Source organism: Mauremys mutica, chromosome 16, assembly GCF_020497125.1.
Source record: "Mauremys mutica isolate MM-2020 ecotype Southern chromosome 16, ASM2049712v1, whole genome shotgun sequence".
Taxonomy (NCBI): domain Eukaryota; kingdom Metazoa; phylum Chordata; order Testudines; family Geoemydidae; genus Mauremys; species Mauremys mutica.
The window spans coordinates 31,908,032-31,928,251 of record NC_059087.1 but is presented as its reverse complement, the minus strand read 5'-3'; the positions used below and the strand labels follow the sequence as shown (position 1 = coordinate 31,928,251).

Below are 20,220 nucleotides of genomic sequence, written 5' to 3'. Positions count from 1 at the left end.
CCGCCCATTGCCAGTGAACTGCAAAAGACTCAGAAGGATAAGTTACAAGCTGCATTGTCATCTTCCACAGGAAAAAAAAAATCTAATCATCCTTTTTTGTAAAAATCTCCTTTTATTATATTACGTAATGTCTTATCTGCTTTGCAGCTGATGCTCCATTCCTGCATCCCTGTTGTGACAACATTTTGCTGTTGTTCTAACCTGGGACTGAAAACACACCATAACATCACGAAGCATTTAGTACAACAGGACAATTGTAGCCATGGGTTTTGCTCACATACCCGGCATATTCAGCAGGAGTGAAGCAGTTAAGCCTTTGAAGTTAGGTAGCATTAGTCATGCAGCTAGCATGGTGCTGGAGACTTTATTTCATTCAGTGAGGTAGTACAGCTCTGGGAAAGTACTACCACCCTGGTGCACAAGGAAAAAGCACAAGCCTTCCATTGACTTTCCTTGGCACTGAATCAAGCCCCTTAATGATTTACTGGCTATTGAATGCCCAGCTAATCATGTCATTCTAGAGAGACATCTGTTACCAATGTCACCAAACCCTATGGTTGCTGACATGATCTGAGGGATGAGATCTATGGAAGCAAAGTGCCCATCAAAGGCCCTGCTACGTCCTTCTCTGAGTCAGGTGCGAAGGCAGCCATTGTGTTCCCTTTTCAGCAACAGTGAAGCAGAGCAGAGGTGGCCAAGGTTCCCCCACGGGCCCTGCTGGCAATTGGCCAGGAACAGAAAGGCTGCGCCGGCCATGGCCGAAGTGGGATATGCAGCAGCCCTCCTCTTCGGAGGGACGCAGAGCGCACGGAGGCTGCGACCTGTTTATTTGCCTGGCTGCTCCCGGACAGAGGGGGCCCCGTAAGCCTTGGTCTGCAGCAGCCCTGGGCACAGACAGGCGAGACACGTGGACCCGCTTCAGAACCCGGCACTCGGGGCGGAGCGGGGCGGGCTCCCCCAGCGCTGCATTTGGGCCAGGGCCCGGTTCCGCCCCGCCCGGCCCGGCAGGGCCCCGTGCCGCGGGGCGGGGCGGAGCCGCCTCCGCGAGGGGCGCTGGGTCCCGCTGGGGGAACGGGCCTAGGCGGCCGGGTTCCGGCGGGAGCGGGCACCAGGCTAGCGGAGGGGATCGGCGGCCCCGAGGGAGCGAGCAGGACCCCGCCACGAGCGCGTTTCCGGCCTGGGGCGGAAGCGCGCTTTGACCCCGGAAGTGTCAGGCCGGGGGAGGCGGGGCTGAGCTGTCAGAGCCGGACTCGCCGGTAACAGACCGGAGCGACCGGTGAGTGCGCGGCTGCGGGGGACCCGCTGGGTGGCTCGGGGCGGTGCCTGCGGGGCTGACTGGGGGCAGCGGGACAGCTCGGGGGGCAGCGAGGTGGGTCGGGGGCGGTGCCTGTGGACGGGGGCTGGGGGCTGTGGGATAGTTGGGGGGCAGCCGGGTGGGTCGGGGGGCTGGGGGACAGTTGGGGGCAGCGAGGTGGGTCGGGGGCGGTGCCTGTGGACGGGGGCTGGGGGCTGTGGGATAGTTGGGGGGCAGCCGGGTGGGTCGGGGGGCTGGGGGACAGTTGGGGGCAGCGAGGTGGGTCGGGGGCGGTGCCTGTGGACGGGGGCTGTGGGCTGTGGGATAGTTGGGGGGCAGCCAGGTGGGTCGGGGGGCAGTTCCTGGGGGGGGGGGGGAGTTGGGGATGGCTGGGCGAAGTGGGACAGTAGAAGGAGTTGGGGGCAATGTCTGCATGTGGAGGGAGGCGGGAATGGTGGGGTGGGGGTGTTTCTTTAACAGTATGTGTGATCTGTATAACATCAGTGCAGGTTTGCAGCCACTTTCACAAGTCACTGGAGCTGTACCACCAAGTCCCTCGTTTTAATCAGCACTGTTGTGTTATTTGATGTAGCATATGAGGGCCAATGTGACATCTTGTCCCACAGGTGTCTCCTGTCCTCTGCACCTAAGGGTTCGTCCCCTGGGATCCCTCAGGAGATAGGTGATAGTCCTGTCACACTGAAGTGCTGTTTAAGACACTCACTGGAGAGCAATTCAGTTTCCACTTGTCACAGTTGCTCGGCCTTTACACTAGTTCCATCTGCTGATGCAGCCCCAAAGCTATGCAAAGGGAGTTGTGTCCTCAAGGCTTAGACCAAAGCTCCTAGGAAAATGCATATGTTAGTAGTCTTGCCTGATCCTTATGGATGCTCTATAGTTCAAGATTATTTGGCCCCTCCTTTTCATTTTTAGCTCAGCAATCTATTGGTCGGCAGCCTAATTTTCATAGGTACTGAGCATCCATAACTCCTGTTGACCTCAGCTGGAGTTCTTGGGTTTAGCACCAAGAAAATAAAGCTGCTGTTTTTTTTAAAGGTATGTGTATAGTAGATTTTTAAAAAACAGTTTTTAGAAATGTAAGTCCAGAATTGATTTTGTGTCGAAGACTGAAAAATAGTGTCATTTGTTTCACAATAAAAACAATATCCTTGTGGTTTTTCAGCCTCAGTGATTTATCATAGAAATGTGAAAATTCCTACATAGCTATATTTTTAAAACACTGGTGGGAAGCTTACCATTTTAATTGCTTTTAGAATCCTATAAATAGTTTTCCTTTTCCCCCAACCAATTACCGCAGTGGCTGTATATTGGGATTAGCATGGTGAAATATGTTTGTTGTTAAATGGATTTTATAAGAAATCCTTTTGTCATAAGATCAATTTATCTAAAAAGTTAAACATTAAAGGTTTTGTCATCTAAATTTTCAGTTGACAAATGGACAAAAGCTTCAGCCTTTCAGGGTATGTCTACACTGCGCCTGAGAGCAAGTCTCCTAGCATGAGTACACAGATCCACCCTAGCTGGGCTCAAGCAAGTGTGCTAAAAATAGCAATGTGGATGTTCTGGCACAGGTGGAACCTCAGGCTCTCAAGCCCCTCTGACCCCAAGGCTTCTGAGCCTGAGCTCCAGCCTGAGCTGGAACGTCCACTTTGGTATTTTTAGTGCACTATCTTGAGCCCTACTAGTCTGTCTGCCTGGGCTAGAGGTTCACTTAGAGCTGTGGTGTAGATGTACCCACGGAGTCTGTCATTTCCAGCTTATGCTTGGATGCTGCATTTGGATCCATGTGGGTGAACGTGGCATACATGTGGTTCTGCCTGAGGATAAGGGTCCACAGGCATTGATCTAACTTCAGGATCAGGGTCTTAAACTTTAACGTGAATACAACTTTATAACAGCATTTGAAATAAATGATCATACTTTTATAAAACCACAGAAATTAAATAACAAAAGCTTTGTTGAGCTTGTGTTTTCCAAGCTTTTTAATATTTGAGATTTTTAAGGATGTTTTTAATGGTACATCTTCTCTTGAATTGCCTTAGCAAGGTTTTTCATTTAATAGAACTAATTTTATAATAACAGTTTCTGTGAGAATACAGGGGCTTGTACAGAATCAAACAAGCAATGGGCACAGAAGAAAGGTGAAAGCTAGAACATCTTTTCTAGTCTAATCTCATGCCCTTAAAATATATATATTATGTATATAGTCATTTAATAAAAGAAACTACACCAACAAAAATTCTTTTTGGTGCTCCTGTGGATGTCTTTGTGACTGCTTGGTGTAAATGCTGTAAAGAAAATATGGCTGTACTCTATAAGTCAGGGGGAACTGTGCTTTTTCTGTGGCCTATGCACCTAATCCTTGGATATCTCCTAAAGTCTGATGTTTGGTGGTGTAAAGGTTTCCTTTGTATTGATGTGCTTCCAGCCTCTAGGGCTGCGTTTTATAGAAGGCTATAACCTGTCTTGTTTTGTTGTTGGTTAATTGTTTTTGTAAACATTTCCTCATACTGCTTTTATGTTGGTATTTGCCAAAGACAGAGAGATCTCCGCACAATGCCAGTATTGCCCTTGGATGAACTCCAGCTGACAGAAACGGATCCAAAGACAGGGAAACTGAGGACTTTACCAGCATTGGTGAGCTGTGTTGTTTTTGAAATGAAAACATTCAACAAATTGTTCTCTCATTTCAAGAAGTGACTTTAGCAAAACTGGCTCTGGAACAAAAATACAGTGAAACCCAAACAGCTTCCCTATAGGAGGAGGCTTTATTTGAAGTCTGCATGTTCAGAGATTATTAGGGTTGGAAGGGACCTCAAGAGGTCATCTAGTCCAACCCCCTGCTCAAAGCATGACCAATCCCCAGACAGATTTTTGCCCCAGATCCCTATAATGGCCCCCTCAAGGATTGAACTCACAATTCTGGCTTTAGCAGGCCAGTGGTCAAACTGCTGAGCTATCCCTCCCCCCAATAGTGCATTGAAACTATTTGGGGCTTTTGTTCTATGGTGTATCCAAGTTTATTATAAACGTAGTCTTCATTCTGAGAGTTGCTTGATTGGTAGTGTTGATATTCGTGTAGTGGAGAGATATTTGAAACTCAGTTTAGAAGTTTAACTCTGAGGTGGAGCATCAGTGTTGGTTCCTCTATGTCACCACATTCTGTGTGCTTGCCCATGTGGATTTGCAACCACAGGCTGAAGTCAGATCTCAGTGTAATGCAAGCTGCGCTAAAGGATGATAACCTGTTGGATTTCTGTGCTGGATAGTCCAATCAGCTTGACTCTGGAAGGTGCTCAAGCATCAGTATTGAAAGGGAGAAACATTTCAAAGGAATGACTTTGAGCTGCTGCAGTTTGTTTTGGAGGTGTGGGAGTTGCTTGTCAACTATTTATCTGAATGGGATACAAGGAGCAACATGTACTGAACTGTGCAGGATTCTGAAAATATTATTGAAAAATAAGGATGATGCAGAACCACACTGATTTGCAGTGTTTTAAAGATTAAAGAGCAGGGAGGACTGCGAGTGAACATAAGAGGATGGATTCCTGATAACCACACACCAGTTTCCTAAAAATATGAGAGATGTCCCTGGCTGCATAAATGGTTAAGAGGAATTCTTGTTGCTTGGTCCCTGGTTTGTTAACACATTGTCTTTTTGCTTTCTGTAGCATCCAGGAATGAAAGCTGATCGGTCTTTTGTGCTATATAAACCACCCCCTAAAGTCAGAGACCCTGCTCTAGTGGAGGAGTTCTTGGAACGAGCAAAGTTCATTGCAGATGATCTGAACTGGCTTCTGGCTTTGCCTCATGATAAATTTTGGTGCCAGGTAATGTTATTGAATAGATAATAAATAAAAACCTGTATATATGAGTGCTTAGAAAAATAAGTAGGTTTAATTTATGTATCTGATGAAGGCTCATAATTGCCTTTTGTTGCTAGTACCCAACCATCTTAATTTTGGATTGTGTGACATTAAGATTGTAATACTTCCTTAAAGATTTTTGATAATTTTTAATGAATTTTAAAACTGCTAGTTTGGAATATTGACCATGGACACCACTGAACACCTTTGATCTCTTTGGCTCACTGTTGAATTTAAATACCATGCGCTGCATATGTGTTATGTGGTGTACCACTGTGCATGCTTCATCTTTCCTTCTCCCCATTTGCCTTTGTTCTGTTGTATTAGGTCATATTTGATGAGACACTTCAGAAATGCCTGGATTCATACCTGTGCCATGCCCCTCGCAAGTTTGATGCATCATTTGATTTCCCTCTGGAGGTGAATGACATGCAGAAATGCCTTCATCAGAGTGTCTTCCTAACCTTCCTCAGAATGTCCACTCACAAGGAGTCCAAAGTAAATACCTCTTCTTATCCTCACTGCACACTGTATGGCTTACAAAAATTGATAGACACTTTGGAAAACAGACTGTTTCCTATTCAGCTGCCTTCCTTTTTTAGCCCCTATTTTTCTCATTCCAATAGTTTCCACAAAGATAGTCCCCAGTCAGCAAAGGACAGAACTATCTCAAGTGTGTAATGATTGCATTAATCTTTTTCATAAAGGAAAATGCTACCCTTAATAATAGGTTAGCGAGGTGTGGCATTATAAATGGGTAGTATAAGAGAATCTAAAGTTAGACTTTGCAGAGCGGCATAAAAGGTGTGAGAAGCTGTCGGAGGCTCCTGTAGCCATGTGTTGGTGACCATTCTCATGCCACTTGCTGCCCTGGTCCAGGCATCAAGTCATGCAACCCAGACTGAGACTTGTCTCTCATTGCACTTTCCCCAAATTTCTGCCTCTCCCTATGGTTGAGGTAAAATTGCATCTAATTACACTTTTCTTTGCATCAGAATGAAGGATGTGTGATGCAGTGCTCATTAGCAGAAGTGAAAGTTTCAGAAGGGCCTTAAGGAAACTCATTCTGTCCTCAGGTTTTAATAATTACTGACCTGAAATCCTCCTTGGTTTATTTTAAGAATATGCATTGTCATGATGGTCAATTTCAGTCTGTTTTGAGAAAAGATCTCAGTGTGGGTGTTGGAGGAGTGGGGAGAGAACAGGTGAAAGAAGTGCTGTATCCTGTAGTTAGCATCACTTCAATAAAAGTACTCCACACTTCTGCAGAGCCTTTCATCTGAGCCGGAATACTGTAAAGACATTAATCGATTAAACCTCACAGCTCCATTGAGGTAGCTAAGTATTTGGGTAAATTGAAGTCAGTGGTTTGCCTGTTGCCACATAGCAAATTAGTGAGAGTGCTAGAAATAGAATCCAGGAATCCGAACTCCTTGTCCTCTGTATTAACTGGGAGAACACATGCAACACACCCTGTACCATTCACTTTGGATGGATAATGTTTGCCATCATAAGTAAATCTTTCTTTTATTAGTCATTGCTTCCACTAGTATTCTTTAAATTGGATACTTCTCCATTTCAGGAGCAATGAGAATTTTAGTTTGAAGACCTTTGTCATTTAGAAGTTCAAAAACATTTCCAGCCTAACGTGTTAGTTACAGGAGTTATATCTGCAAGATGGAGTTGGTGTAGGGGTTTAGAGCATGGTGATGTAAATCAGAAGTCCTGGGTTCTGTTCCTGTCTGTGCCACTGATGATGATCTTAGGCAAGGAACTTAATTCCTCAGTGCCTTGGCTTCCAAATCTGTAAAATGCTTGCCTACCTCACAGGGGTGGTAGTCTTGATGTGTTTGAGGTACTTGGGTTAAAGATGTTAGAGAATGTGTAAGTATTATTATTACTGTAAATGGTGTAATCCTTGCAGAGTTAGGGTTACCATACATCTGAACATTTTTTCTTTTTTGATCCTCCACCGTCTGTCTGAGTGGATTTTTCAAATAAGAGGCAATGTCTGGATTTTTGTGACCTAACTAGCTGATGTTGCAGCTCAGAAAGCACTGTCTCCATGCCATGATTGGTCCCTGCAGCTGATTGGTCACTTCCTTGAAGTCACAGCAACCCCTGCAGCATCCCTCTCTTCTAGTACACCCCCCCCCAGTACACCCCCACCCCCAGCATCCTCTAAATACCCCCTTCCACTCCCCCCAACTCCCCCTCCCACAGTGTCCTCTTTATGGAAACCTGAAATATGGTAACCCTATGCAGAGTAGAATATGGATTCTCTTTCAAGTTATTAGAAGTTTATTTTGTCTTTTTTTTTTTTTTAAATGTGTTTTCTCTTGTTTTTAATAGGAACACTTCATCACACCCTCTGTTTTTGGAGAAATTCTTTACAATAACTTCCTGTTTGACATCCCTAAGATTCTGGATCTGTGTGTGCTCTTTGGGAAAGGAAATGGCACCTTACTTCAGAAGATGATTGGTTAGTCAAAGCTAGGAGCAGCTCGTAGCTTGAGGCTTTCTAGTTGTTCTCTGAAAGGCAGGCATTGAAGGGGGTGGAGTTGCTACTGAGTGTAGCAACCTCAGAACAAACTCTTCCTTATAAAATAAGAAGTTTTGATTTTTGAATAAGATGGGTTTTCTTTTACTTTCTTGTGAACCATCTTTATTTATGGGTGATATGGGGAGGGGATTACACTTTGCTGTTTGGGAGAACTAAGTTTGTTTTATAGCCTGTCTTGCTTCCTAGGTTAGATCTGCTGCAGGGTCTCTTTATTGCTCACAGTAACTCCTCTGGCTAGTTAAAATGCAGCTTTGAGACCGTAAAGGGACTCTGCTTCCATGAGGAACATGGAAGATCCTGGGGGTGAGGAGAAAGTCCGAAGAGCCTTATTCTTTGCAGGATGAGGGAAGGGGAGCAGTCTGACTGCTAAGATTGGGCCTTTTGCTCCTGTAGCTGGCAGCTAGACAAAACACACAATGCGGTTGTTCTGTGACTACAGAGAGCTTTAACTGGAAAAATAGAACTTGATTTTCATGGAGTCCCTGTTAGCTGCAAAGTATCTCAAAGCACTTTACCAACTGAAATCATCACTGCACTACCTGTGTCAGCAAACACAACAGCAATTATACATTTAGCAACAACTCAGCCTTGGACATTAAGACCTATTTTATGGTCAGAGGATGAGTTGGTCTGGACACTGCATTTGTCCCTATTCTTTTCACAAGGGACCATCTGCGATCCTTATCTTCCACCTGAGCATGTAGTTTTGGATACAATAAGATGTAGAATCCTTCATCTAAAATTCAAAACCAGACTGTTCTGAAGTTTGAATAATGTAACTTTTTTCCTTCCTTTGAAAGATGGCTATTGTTGGATTTCTAATCCAATCCAAGTTAAAATCAGAAGTACGAGAAATCTTGTGACACAGGCCGTTCAAACAAGATTTTTTTCCAAATTTCTAGGCCTAAACACTTTAACTTGTGAATGCTGATCTTTCTCCTCTTGTCAAAATGTATTTTTTTTTAAGTCTAGGTTTCAAAAACCTAGTCTAAATGGTACATGCTACTACTGTGATTGCGTGTGCAACAGCAGTAATTGTGCACACAGATGTCCTGTGACATGTCTACCTGGATGTTTGTGTATGCAATCATGGTATCTGCATGTGCAATTCAGGTGTGCAAATGCAAAAAATCAGATTTTTCAGTTCTTATTCTTCTCCGTGAAATCTGTTTCATAGGTCTCACACACCTGTGTAAACTCTTCAAGAGGTTTGTCCTTGTGGTGGAACCATGGTAATCTGCACAGCGTGTCTGGTAATTCACGAAAAAAGGGCAATCAATGTCTCTCCACTATTCAGTTAAGATTTTACAGCACTCTGCTATTCTGCAGAGTATTTTGAAAAGATAATGAGAGCAATACTTAGTCTTATATTATTAAGATAGGGCCTCATTACCTTTAAAAAATATTCTACAGAACATTTACTGGCGTACATGGAATCAGCAATTAAAATTCAACTACAGCTGTCAAATAAAGGAACTAGGAGCATGTAGTGATATTATTTACTTACTCAACCAACAGTGCAGTGCTTGAATCATCTAGCACCTTGGACACTGTGTTCTAATGAACATTCTCATTACCAGCCCTCCAAAGGCTCTTAAGCAAAGTAAGCTGTGATGGGATAAGAGGGAAGGTCCTCTGAAGGATTGGTAACTGGTTAAAAGATAGGAAAAAAAGGGTAGAAATAAATGGCTAGTTTTCAGAATGGAGAAAGGTAAATAGTGATGTCCCCTAGGGATGTGTACTGGGACCAGTCCTATTCAACATATTCATAAATGATCTGGAAAAAGGAGTAAAGAGTGAGATGGCAAAATTTGCAGATGATACAAAACTACTCAAGATAGTTAAGTCCCAGGCATACTGTGAAGTGCTACAAAAGGATCTCACAAAACTGGGTGACTATGGCAACAAAATGGCAGATGAAATTCAATGTTGATAAATGCAAAGTAATGCACATTGGAAAACATAATCCCAACTACACTTATAAAATGATGGGATCTAAATTAGCTGTTACCACTCAAGAAAGATCTTGGAGTCACTGTGGATAGTTATCTGAACACAGCCACTCAATGTGCAGCGGCAGTCAAAAAAGCGAACAGAATATTGGGACTAATTAAGAAAGGGATAGAAAATAAAACAGAAAATATCATATTGCCTCTATATAAATCCATGGTACGCCCACATCTTGAATACTGCATGCAGATGTGGTCGCCCCAGCTCAAAAAGATGTATTGGAATTGGGAAAGGTTCAGAAAAGGGCAACAAAAATCATTAGGAGTATGGAATGGCTTCCATCTGAGGAGAGATTAATAAGACTGGGACTTTTCAGCTTGGAAAAGAGACAACTAAGGGGGAATATGATAGAGATCTATAAAATCATGACTGGTGTGGAGAAATTAAATAAGGAAGTGTTATTTACTCCTTTTCATAACACAAGAACTTGAGGTCACCAAATAAAATTAATAGGCAGCATGTTTCAAACAAACAAAAGGAGGTATTTTTTCTCACAATGGACAGTCAGTCTGTGGAACTCTTTGCCAGAGGATGTTGTGAAGGTCAAGACTATAACAGGGTTCAAAAAAGAACTAGATACATTCATGGAGTTAGGATGGGCAGGGATGATGTCCCTAGCCTCTTGTTTCCCAGAAGCTGGGAGTGGGTGACGGGATGGATCACTTGATGCTTACCTGTTCTGTTTATTCCCTGTGGAGCACCTGTCATTGGCCACTGTTGGAAGACAGGATACTGGGCTGGATGGTCCTTTGGTCTGATCCAGTGAGGCCTTTTTTATGTTCTCCAGCTGCACTGAACTGTTAGGAGATGGTCAGCTGTATAGGAACAAGCACTGTACTTGTGGTGGGTATAGGTCAATAGTTCCACCCTGGGTGGTTACAAGTCTTATTTTTAGAGAAGATGCTGTGAATCGTACATAAGGATGTTGCTTGGTGTGAGGCTGCTTGTTGGGGTGGACGTTTGAGTTAATCTGGAATGGATTTTTTCCTCCTCTCCTTTCAGAAAACATCTTCACTCAGCAATCCAGTTACTTCAGTGACTTGAATGAAACAGTGCCCACAGTCCTCCAGGTACTGCCTCTTTATCTGGCTTGGGGTGGTTTTCTGAGCCCCCAGGGGAGGCTCTGACACAGTCCCAGGAGGCATAGTTGCAAGCTGGCAGAGAGTTTGTGTTTCTTTGTATTTGATCCCCTTAATTATACCAACTTATGTTAGATGGCTTTTATCTACAGTGGTTACTTACAGCTAACCCCCTTACATCCTACCTGTTTATGACACTCTCCTTGCTGTGAATCCTTGAGACTTCCTTTGCTAGATAGTTCATATAGGAAGTGCCCATTTTCCACTCCCCAAATCAAGAAACTGAGACATTTACACTAGTGATAACACCCAGTAAGCTCACAGGAGAGAATGAAAATATATGTGGAACCAAGATACATAAATTGCTCCTATACATATATTAGCCAGGTCCAATGTTCTGAGCTTTCATTGCTCTGAGCAGTAAGAATTTCCCCAAGCTGACTGGGCTATGCTCATATTTAATTTGAATATGTATCAAGATGCCTTGGCATCATTGCAATGGGAAAATTTGTGTTTTAGTCCTCAAACAAATAATTTTTAAAAAGTCATTTTGCCAGGACAGCTGGGATGGCTTTCTGTTCTCTTTGGAGTCCGGTGTCTCCATCTCCATCATGCTTTGGGTGTACTAAACTCAGCGGTCCAGGAGCACTCATGCGAGAGATGGTGACGTGTGGAAGTGCTCTGTGATGCCAGATTATCCATTCAAAACAGTTATTCGAAGGGCAGTGAAGATTCTGCCCATTGTATGTGGTGTATGTCTTGAAGCAATTACTTTGGGTTTACAGAGCTCTGCTTTGCATACTGTGTGTTCGATGTTTTGTTAGTTAACATTGACACAGAAAGAGCATCAGTATATTTGCATGCACACATAGATCAGTCCAAAGAAAAACAGTTGGTGATTATAAGGAAAAGCAGTATAAACCCAAGTATTCAACTTCAAAAAATGCCTGTAGTCCCTCTGTTCATCTTATAGCCTGCTCTGGTGGGGGGAGGAGGTTGGCAAATCTCCAAAGATGCAACTGTAATAGAGTTGTTTCTTAAGTTCTAGGCCAGGGATTGGCAACCTTTGGCACGTGTCCCATCAGGGAAATCCGCTGGCGGGCCAGGACAGTTTGCTTACCTGCAGCATCTGCAGGTTCAGCCGATTGCAGCTCTCAGGGGCCATGGTTTGCCGTTCCAGGCCAATAGGGGCTGTGGGAAGTAGTGGCCAGCACATCCCTCGGACCACGCCACTTCCTGCAGCCCCCATTGGCCTGGAATGGCGAACTGTGGCCAGTGGGAGCTGCGATCAGCTGAGCCTGCTGTTGCTGCAGGTAAGCAAACTGTCCTGGCCCGCCAGCGGATTTCCCTGATGGGACACGTGCCAAAGGTTGCCGACCCCTGTTCTAGGCTGTGAGAGAAAGATACAGGTAAATTTGTCCCTGCTTTCAGGTTAGGCAGCTCTCCACTGTGTGTAAATAGCAATGTCTTTTGTTCAGTTCAGCTGCCAGTCTTACTGACAAGATAGAGCACACCTGGGTGTATTTGCCTGTCTGATGTAATAATAGTTTGCTCTTTGTGATCCAGGTGTTCAACAACGTTCTGCAGGAGTGTGGCTTGCAATGTCACGGGGCCTCAGCCACGCCCCAGAAACTGGAAGAAAGAGTCAAACTGACTCCTAGTGCCATGCCTCTCCAGGTGGAGTTATTGCTGTAACCTTTCCCTCTGTGTACCTCGTTTTTTTTGCTAAGCCAACCACAGACTGTTAACCCTGCACTGAGTTCCCAGATACTTAGGTCTCATTCAGCATATGGTTCCTAGTCATTGTTTCAGTGCTTATCATGTGACTCAGAGTTCTGTATTCTTTGTTCTTCTATTCATTTTGGGTTGCTTTTCCCCCCATAAATGCTGCTATGACCTTTATCTGCTTTCCTTTCCAACCCCTGCTAAGCAGTGTGAAAGGGCATATTACGAAATAAAACAATAACTGAATAACTGCAAAATAGCTTTATGATGTTGATCTTGCATTTATATAGCCCCTTCCTTCAAAATTATTACATGTATAGCAGTGGTGCAGGGAAGGGCCCCATTGTGCTAGGTACTGTACAAGCACATATTAAGAGTTTATAGTCTAATGTAAATCTCCAGGCACTTTAACTGTACAAACCATAAATAGGATTAGTTTTCAAACTGTGAGGTGCACTCCCCAGTAGGGGCATGATGAGATTATCGGGGACACAAGGTGGGTTTGGGGTTGCAGCTGGCTAAGTCTCTGGGAGAGGGGAACAGCAGGGAAAGCACACAGGGGATCCTGGTGGTGGTGGAGGAGTGCAGGTTTACCCCAGACTCACACCACGCTAACTTGCCCTGGTAGCAGCCACTTCCTCCCCTCTCTGACTGCTGGGGACTCCCTGCGTGCTGTCCCCGCTGCTACCCCGCCCACATGGCCCATGTCCCTGGCTGGCTACAGCTCCATGTGCTTTTAAACCCTCCGATGCCTTCAGGAGTGAGGGGCTGTGGACATGGGGAAGGGAGAGTGAAGAGCCCTGGTGTGATCCTCACCATGCTGCCATGGTGTCCTCTGGGGATGAAGCCAGCCATTTCCTGCTGCCACCTGCGTGTGAGCTGTCTGCTCCCCTCAGCCACTTCCTGCTCCGGATGGGTGGATGTTGGGGGTGAGGTGGGGACCTGCTATGTGACTCCCAGGGAGCACAGCAAAGAAGTTTGGGAACCTCTGATATAGAGGAATCACTTCGGCTGCCACTGAAAATGGACCATGTCAGCTCTTTAAGTGCAAACACTAATGCTGTGCAACCATTTGGGATAGAAGGGGAATAATATTGTATCCAGCTGGACTTCTAGAGGGACTTAATGAGGTAAATTGACATTATGCAAAATGGGATTTGGCCAGGGCCCCCCTAAGTTAACAAAAGTGCCTTGGAAACTTTAATGAGCATAAGTAGTCAGATGCTTTCATTATGCCTTCTGAGGGAGGAAAGGTCTAGTATAGATGTTGCCCTAAATATTTGTGGACTGTCTTATTTGTGCCATGAGTGTAGACTCTTTTCCCACCCTCAAAAGGGCAGCTTTTCCGTGAACTCAGTGCGTTAGCACTAGTCTCTGAATACTAGGCTGCAGGACAACTCAATGTGATTTTTCCTCTCTTTGGATAATGAATAGTTCTTTCTCTACTAGGCATTGAAGGATATCGTGCTGTACTTGTGTGACACTTGCACTACCCTTTGGGCCTTTCTTGATGTCTTTCCCCTGGCCTGTCAGACCTTTCAAAAACATGACTTCTGTTACAGGTACGTGTCTAGTCCCTGGCAGCTCTGCTTTGCGGAGTATAAATGCCGAGTGTGCTGTTTTGTCCTTTCCCTTGACATTTATCAGTAAAAGAATAGGCTGCTCAGTTTATTCTGATGGTAGAGTAGTCTTTTGGTGAATAAAACAGGTCACTACAGGAGATGCCCAGAGTTTCCCCAATTGAGGATTACCTTGGCAATTTACCAGGAGGCTGGATTGTACCTTATTTCCATAAAATGGACCAGGTTGCAGCCGCTTCCTCAGTAATATTGCAGTGTGTCCTATAAAGATTTTAGCGCCATCTTGATCTGGGTGGAGGCCGCACTGTGTACTGGGTCTCTGCAGGCTGTCCCTTTAACAAGGATGGGGGCAGCCACACACTAAGTCAGTCACTTTGGCCACAACTGCATTGATTGTGGATATTAATGATGATGTAGATTTAAAAATATGGCTTATTACATTTGGTAAGATAAGAGGTTTTAAGCTTTAAGAGGTGTAGGTTGCTGGAGGGGTATCCCCATTGTATGTGGTCATGCAATTGACGGTAGTCAGATTATTGGATTTGTGGTGAATGTTTAGACTGGCCAAACAGCTGCACTATGGTATTTGGTAACCCAAAGGGAAAAAGCAATTGTTCTTAGTTCTGTTGTTGTTGTCTGAAATACACTAAAATGGCCCTACCCTCTTTTAAGGGGACAGCTGCATTTTATTAATGCACTGTCAATCTGGACTAATCACTGGTTCTTTGGGGTATGGCAGGTGAATACTGATTTGCATGTGTCTCTTTCTGAGAATCTATAAGGTTTCTAAATCAGCCTCTTGTCACTCTTGCTAATCTTCTGTCTCCTGACCTAGACGTATGAACTGGTTTCTGCTATGTTGTTAAACTGGTGTCCTTGAGGCATGTTGACATCTTGATGTGAGACCAATTATGAGCAGTGTGTGTGTATCCTCTGCACACCATTTTGCAGTCTTAGCCTCTGTACAAAGAACTATAAACTATCAGTTGTAAAACCCTAGAAAATCATGAAGCAAACCCAGTTGTTTCTTGATGTGGGCAAGTATATCTGCATCCTATGATGCTTTGTCTCTAGGTAAAAATGGTGTGTATGGGCTGTCTGGCTCTCAGAACCTGGTACTAGGCCAAAGTGGCTCCTTTGTTCACTCCCTCCCTTCCCGAGACCAAAAGGAGCATGTGTTCTCTCTCCCTGCAAATGGGACCAAGCACGTCTGTCATCAATCTAAGTCTCTGTGTTTAGCTCCTCTGAGCTCTACAGTATTGGAAAGAGGAGATCTCACAGCAGTAAGAAAGGAGTTCAGTTTGGGTGCATCAGTCTGTCAACTCTTCATGGGCTGCAGATGTGTATGCAGGATGCTCTAGAGTAGTGCAGATTGTTTGCCTAGTCAGCAGCAGGATGCTCTGAAATCATCTCATTTGGCCGCAGCTGTAGCGTAAGTGCTGAACAGATCCTTAGGGAGCTGCTGTTTGCCTCATGTCTATTTACTTATGTTTCTGGGAATAAGCTATAATGAAACAAGGGTCAGAGCTGGAACTGTGAGGATGAGAGACTGAATATATCAATATTCCCATTTGATTTGTCTTTTAGTGAAGCTTTTTAAAAACCTCTATTGACAGTTCTTGTTTTGTTACATGTTTTTGCAGACTGGCTTCATTTTATGAACTTGCAATTCCTGAACTGGAATCTGCAATTAAGAGAAGGACATGTGAGGATAAGAGGTAAAAAGTGGCAGAGAAGGTTTGCCTATTCTTTTCAGAGAGAACCACCCCCACAGTAAATTAAAACATTCTTTCCCCTTCCACATCCATGCCCTTAGTCTCTCTCTGCCTTTCTTGGCTTCTTCTCCAGAGTCCTGAAGAAGAAGCTTTTCTGACTTGAAAAAAGACTCTTTCCCACCTGGTGGGATTTTTAATTACCATATATACTCGTTCATTAGTCCGTTCGTTTATAAGCCGACCCCCCAAGATGGTTAGGTAAAAATAAGAAAAATTGTGTGACCCTTTCATGAGCCGACCCTATATTTCAGGGGTTGGCAAACTTTGGCTCCTTGCCCATTAGGGTAAGCCGCTAGCAGGCCTGGACGTTTTGTTTCCCTGGAGTGTTCACAGGCACGGAGCCCCTCAGCTCCCAGTGTCCACGGTTTGCCATTCCTAGCCAACGGCAAACTGCAGACACTGGGAGCTGAGGGGCTCCATGCCCCTGCATGGAGCCCAGGTAAACAAAACGACAATGTATTAGATATTCAATTCAATGATTCCATAGAGTTTAAAATCATCACATTTTGGTGTAGACCCGTTTATAAGCCGACCCCTGCTCTTTGATGCGTCGCATTTTTACCAAAAATATTCGGCTTATGAACAAGTATATATGATAAATCCTTTTCTACTTGCTAGGGAGAGGCACTGCATAGTGCACTATCCCGAAGTAGGTGCATTCTAAACCTGTAATAAAGGGCAAGCATGTAAAAGAGCCAGTATGCTTCCATTCATAGATTTTCCCCAGTGTGTTTGAAAGCAAGAGTTCTTCCTAAGGTGGTTTAAATACCATTTACTTAGCTAGTGAGAACCAAGGGTAACAGTGTTTAAAAAATGTTTATAGAGCAACTTTGTTTAGAATATGTATTCAAACCGACTGTGAAATGGTTCTGTCTGCTCCTTGCAGCAGAAACAACTGTGGGCTTGTTTACATGAACAGTTAGACCAGGTTCTCAAACTTTTGTACTGGTGACCCCTTTCACGCAACAAGCCTCTGACTATGACCCCCTACCCCCCATAAATTAAAAACACATTTTTTATATTAACATTATTATAAATGCTGGAGGCGAAGCAGGGTTTGGGGGTGGAGGCAGACAGCTCGCAACCCCCATGTAATAACCTTGGTTAGGGTTAGGGTTTAGGGTTAGGGTTGGAGTGTGAATCTACTCCATATTGGCCTGCTGGAGTCTGTCTGTGCACCCTGCTGATGTCTTTAACAGTTTATTAGAGCGCTTTGATCTAGTCCTTTTTCAAAGAGGACTAGCTCCAAGTGCTCTTACAGACGGTTAACACATGTCAGCAGGGTGCACAAGATCAGTTAGAGTGTGGCAGGCTAGTGCGGGGTAGATTCACACCCCAGCTCACCCTGGTCTAATTGTTCATGTAGACAAGCCCTAAGCATTCAAAATGGCTCAGCTAACACAGATTCTCCTCTAAAGTGAGCAAGGCCCAAGCCACAGAGATGGGTTTTTTTTCTTGCGTTGAGACTAACTCCATGCTCTCTCTTTCTCTCTGAAGCTTACTGGCTGACTTGTGGAGGAGGCTTTCTCATTCCAGGAAGAAGGTGGTGGAAATCTTTCATATTCTCATTAACCAGATCTGCCTCCAGCCCATCTTAGAAAGCAGGTACAGGCACTTTCTCTATGTGGGTGAGACTGCAGGGTCTACTGGTAGGGTGCTGTCTTTAGGAGTAACCCAATTGCTTAATTGCTGTGTTGAAGAGAAGAGTCCTGAGATTTCCAGCCTTACTGATAAATTATTATTTATGATTTATATTGGGGTAGTGCCCAAATGCCCCATTGGATCAGAGCCCTGTTGTGCTGGGTGCTGGACAAAGATGTAGGATGAAACTGTCCCTGATCTAAAGCATTTACAAATTGGGCTTTGTTTTGACCCCTCCAGAGCGGGATAAGGCCATGTCCTAGTGAACATGTTTATATTGGCTATGGGATATGTTGTGACTTCTAGGCTAGTGCTTAGATATCATGAGGCTAAGCACTTCAGCAACACCTAAAATACATAGAAATCCACATTGTGTCGTAGCTCATTGAAAAGAATGTCTTTAAATCTAGATATGGATGCTTTTGCCCTTATTCCATTTTCACCCCAGTGAAAAGCTAGTGTGTAACGGTCCTCATCCCTAGATCTCCAAGTGCTGTACAAAGGGGGGTGAGTATCCCCATTTAACAGAGGGGGAAACTGAGGTGAAGTGACTTACTCAGGGCAATGTGTGCTGAGTCACGAGAAGGATCCAGACCCTGGGACTTCTAGGCCAGTGCCCTTTCCATTGGACCATGCTGCCTTTACACTGTTGGAATAAATGTTTGTAGACAGCCTGCACTGAGCTGTTGATGTCACTGCAGCTCCTCTGATACTTGAATACTGACCCCAAATTATCATCAGTACAATCTGTCCAAGGAGATGATGCTCCGGTGGTTGAGGTGGAGCTGGGTTCAGTTCCCTGTGTGACCCTGGGCAAGTCACTTAGCCTCTCTGTGCCTCAGTTCCCATCTGTAGAACAGGGATAATAGTCCTGCCTTTCCTCAGATGATAGGTGCATTGAAGATCATGAGTGCTCAGATACAATACTGTGGTAATGGTCGGGGGCCATATTAATACCTTAGAATTCAGGGGTTCTCAAACTTCATTGCACCATGACCCCTTTCTGACAATAAAAATTACTACATGACCCCAGGAGGCGGGACCGAAGCCTGAGCTCGCCTGAGTGCTGCTGACTGAGTCTCGCTGCCCAGGGCTGAAGTCCTTGGGCTTTGGCTTCGGCCCTGGGCCCCAGCAAGTCTAAGCCAGCCCTGGCGACTCCATTAAAATGGGGTTGCGACCCACTTTGGGATCCTGACCCACAGTTTGAGAACCGCTGCCTTAGGTAGATGGCAGCAACAGCAGCAAATGACAGAGCTGGGTAGTCTGGGCTGTCAGGAGCTGGGGCTGTTGTGGAGTTGACACATCCTGCTTCTAGAGGAGTATCTGTACAGCATCAATACACTGGCAGGAGCGTTCTGTGAAGGGGTGGCTCTCAGCCATCACATCAGTTTGACTTGTGTGGGGATGCTCAGTGCAGCGGGACCAAGAGGAGGTTGAGACTGTACAATAAAGTGGTCTTTGTTTGCAATATGCCCTCACACAAGTGAGCAAAAGAGAGATCACACATTGTCTGGGAGGTTCTGTGCTATAACCTCATACGGAAGGAACCCAGTCTTGCAGGAATCTCAATGTAATTAGGAATATAAGTCCCTGCCCTCCCCTCCCCACTCTGTTTTCACTTCTTTTTGGGCCACGCACTGCAGTCTCACTTGCCTTCCAGTATGGTTTCAATCCTATCAAAAGTCCTATTTCCTAAAGACCAAGTTCAGCTTGTGAAGTCTGGTTCAGTTTCACGATTTGCTGCTTTTTAAAACTACAAGTCTCAAAAAATCCCACTGGAATGAAATCTGTTGAACAAGTGGGATTTGCTGTGATGTACATGTGGTCGTCACGTGTGACAGACATGGCTAGAAAGGCAGGTCATGGAGGTTCAGAAGGAAAAAAGTGGTGATCTCAAAAGTACAGCTCTGAATTCTATTTCTCACTGTTCCATGGCATTGTCTCTTACAGCTATGAGACTATTCAGCCCTTTATTGAAGAGTTTCTGCAGATCTTCACCTCAGTGCTTCAGGAGAGGAGGTAAATCCACAGAATGGGACCCAAAGGAGGAATAACTGTCCTTCTATATCTGTTTCCAGCACTAAAAGTGCGGAAGACATTGGTATACAAGGGACGTTGATGCATGTGGGAATTAGAAATCTTTCAGTCTAGTTAGGAAACGTTCTGTGAGAGAGAATTATAACAAGCTTTATTGTAGTGTTGCAGAGGATGCTGTGTGGTGCCGGAGATTGTTATAATGCTTTGCACTTCTTTAGCACCTCTTGCTGTAGGCTCTCAGAGTGCTGTATGTATGTTAATGAATTAACCATCACAGCGACCTTGTCAGGTTAGACAATTATTTATCCCCAGTCTACAGATGGGGAAACCGAACCACAAGATTAAGTGACTTGTCCAAGGAGACACAGTGAGTCAGTGGCAGAGCTGGGAATCAAACCCAGATTTCCTAACTCCCTAAGGTCAGGTGTTTTAATCACAAAATCTTGCTCCTCTCTAGCTGGGCATTGGGTCATTGGAGGGTCACAGCATCATGTTGAGGGTTATAATTGGCTGTTGCAGTGTAGGGAGGTTGACTGGATTATGATGGAATACAAAACTAGGCCTGGCGATAGACACTGGAGTTTGTTTCTGGGTGTGAGATGAAGTGTCTGCAAGGTCGTGGGGTTCAT

The 20,220-nt window shown here is 44.6% G+C and overlaps 1 protein-coding gene across 4 annotated transcripts in view; it reads left to right on the top strand.

The window, feature by feature from the left end:
* Window positions 1-1,106: 1,106 nt before the first annotated feature.
* ASCC2 (activating signal cointegrator 1 complex subunit 2) overlaps window positions 1,107-20,220 on the top strand; it is a 40,174-nt gene continuing 21,060 nt past the window's right edge. Inside the window, exons 1-11 of one of the 4 annotated variants that reach the window (XM_044990322.1) lie at window positions 1,107-1,276; window positions 3,853-3,952; window positions 4,987-5,145; window positions 5,509-5,679; window positions 7,534-7,663; window positions 10,757-10,824; window positions 12,400-12,510; window positions 14,008-14,120; window positions 15,782-15,856; window positions 17,411-17,518; window positions 19,505-19,573. In XM_044990322.1, the coding sequence (XP_044846257.1) occupies window positions 3,872-3,952; window positions 4,987-5,145; window positions 5,509-5,679; window positions 7,534-7,663; window positions 10,757-10,824; window positions 12,400-12,510; window positions 14,008-14,120; window positions 15,782-15,856; window positions 17,411-17,518; window positions 19,505-19,573 (1,085 nt within the window). In that variant the 5' untranslated portion in view covers window positions 1,107-1,276; window positions 3,853-3,871. Of the gene's footprint in view, window positions 1,277-2,226; window positions 2,351-3,852; window positions 3,953-4,986; window positions 5,146-5,508; window positions 5,680-7,533; window positions 7,664-10,756; window positions 10,825-12,399; window positions 12,511-14,007; window positions 14,121-15,781; window positions 15,857-17,410; window positions 17,519-19,504; window positions 19,574-20,220 lie in introns of those variants that run through there. The other 3 variants (XM_044990319.1, XM_044990320.1, XM_044990321.1) reach the window with 3 other exon arrangements.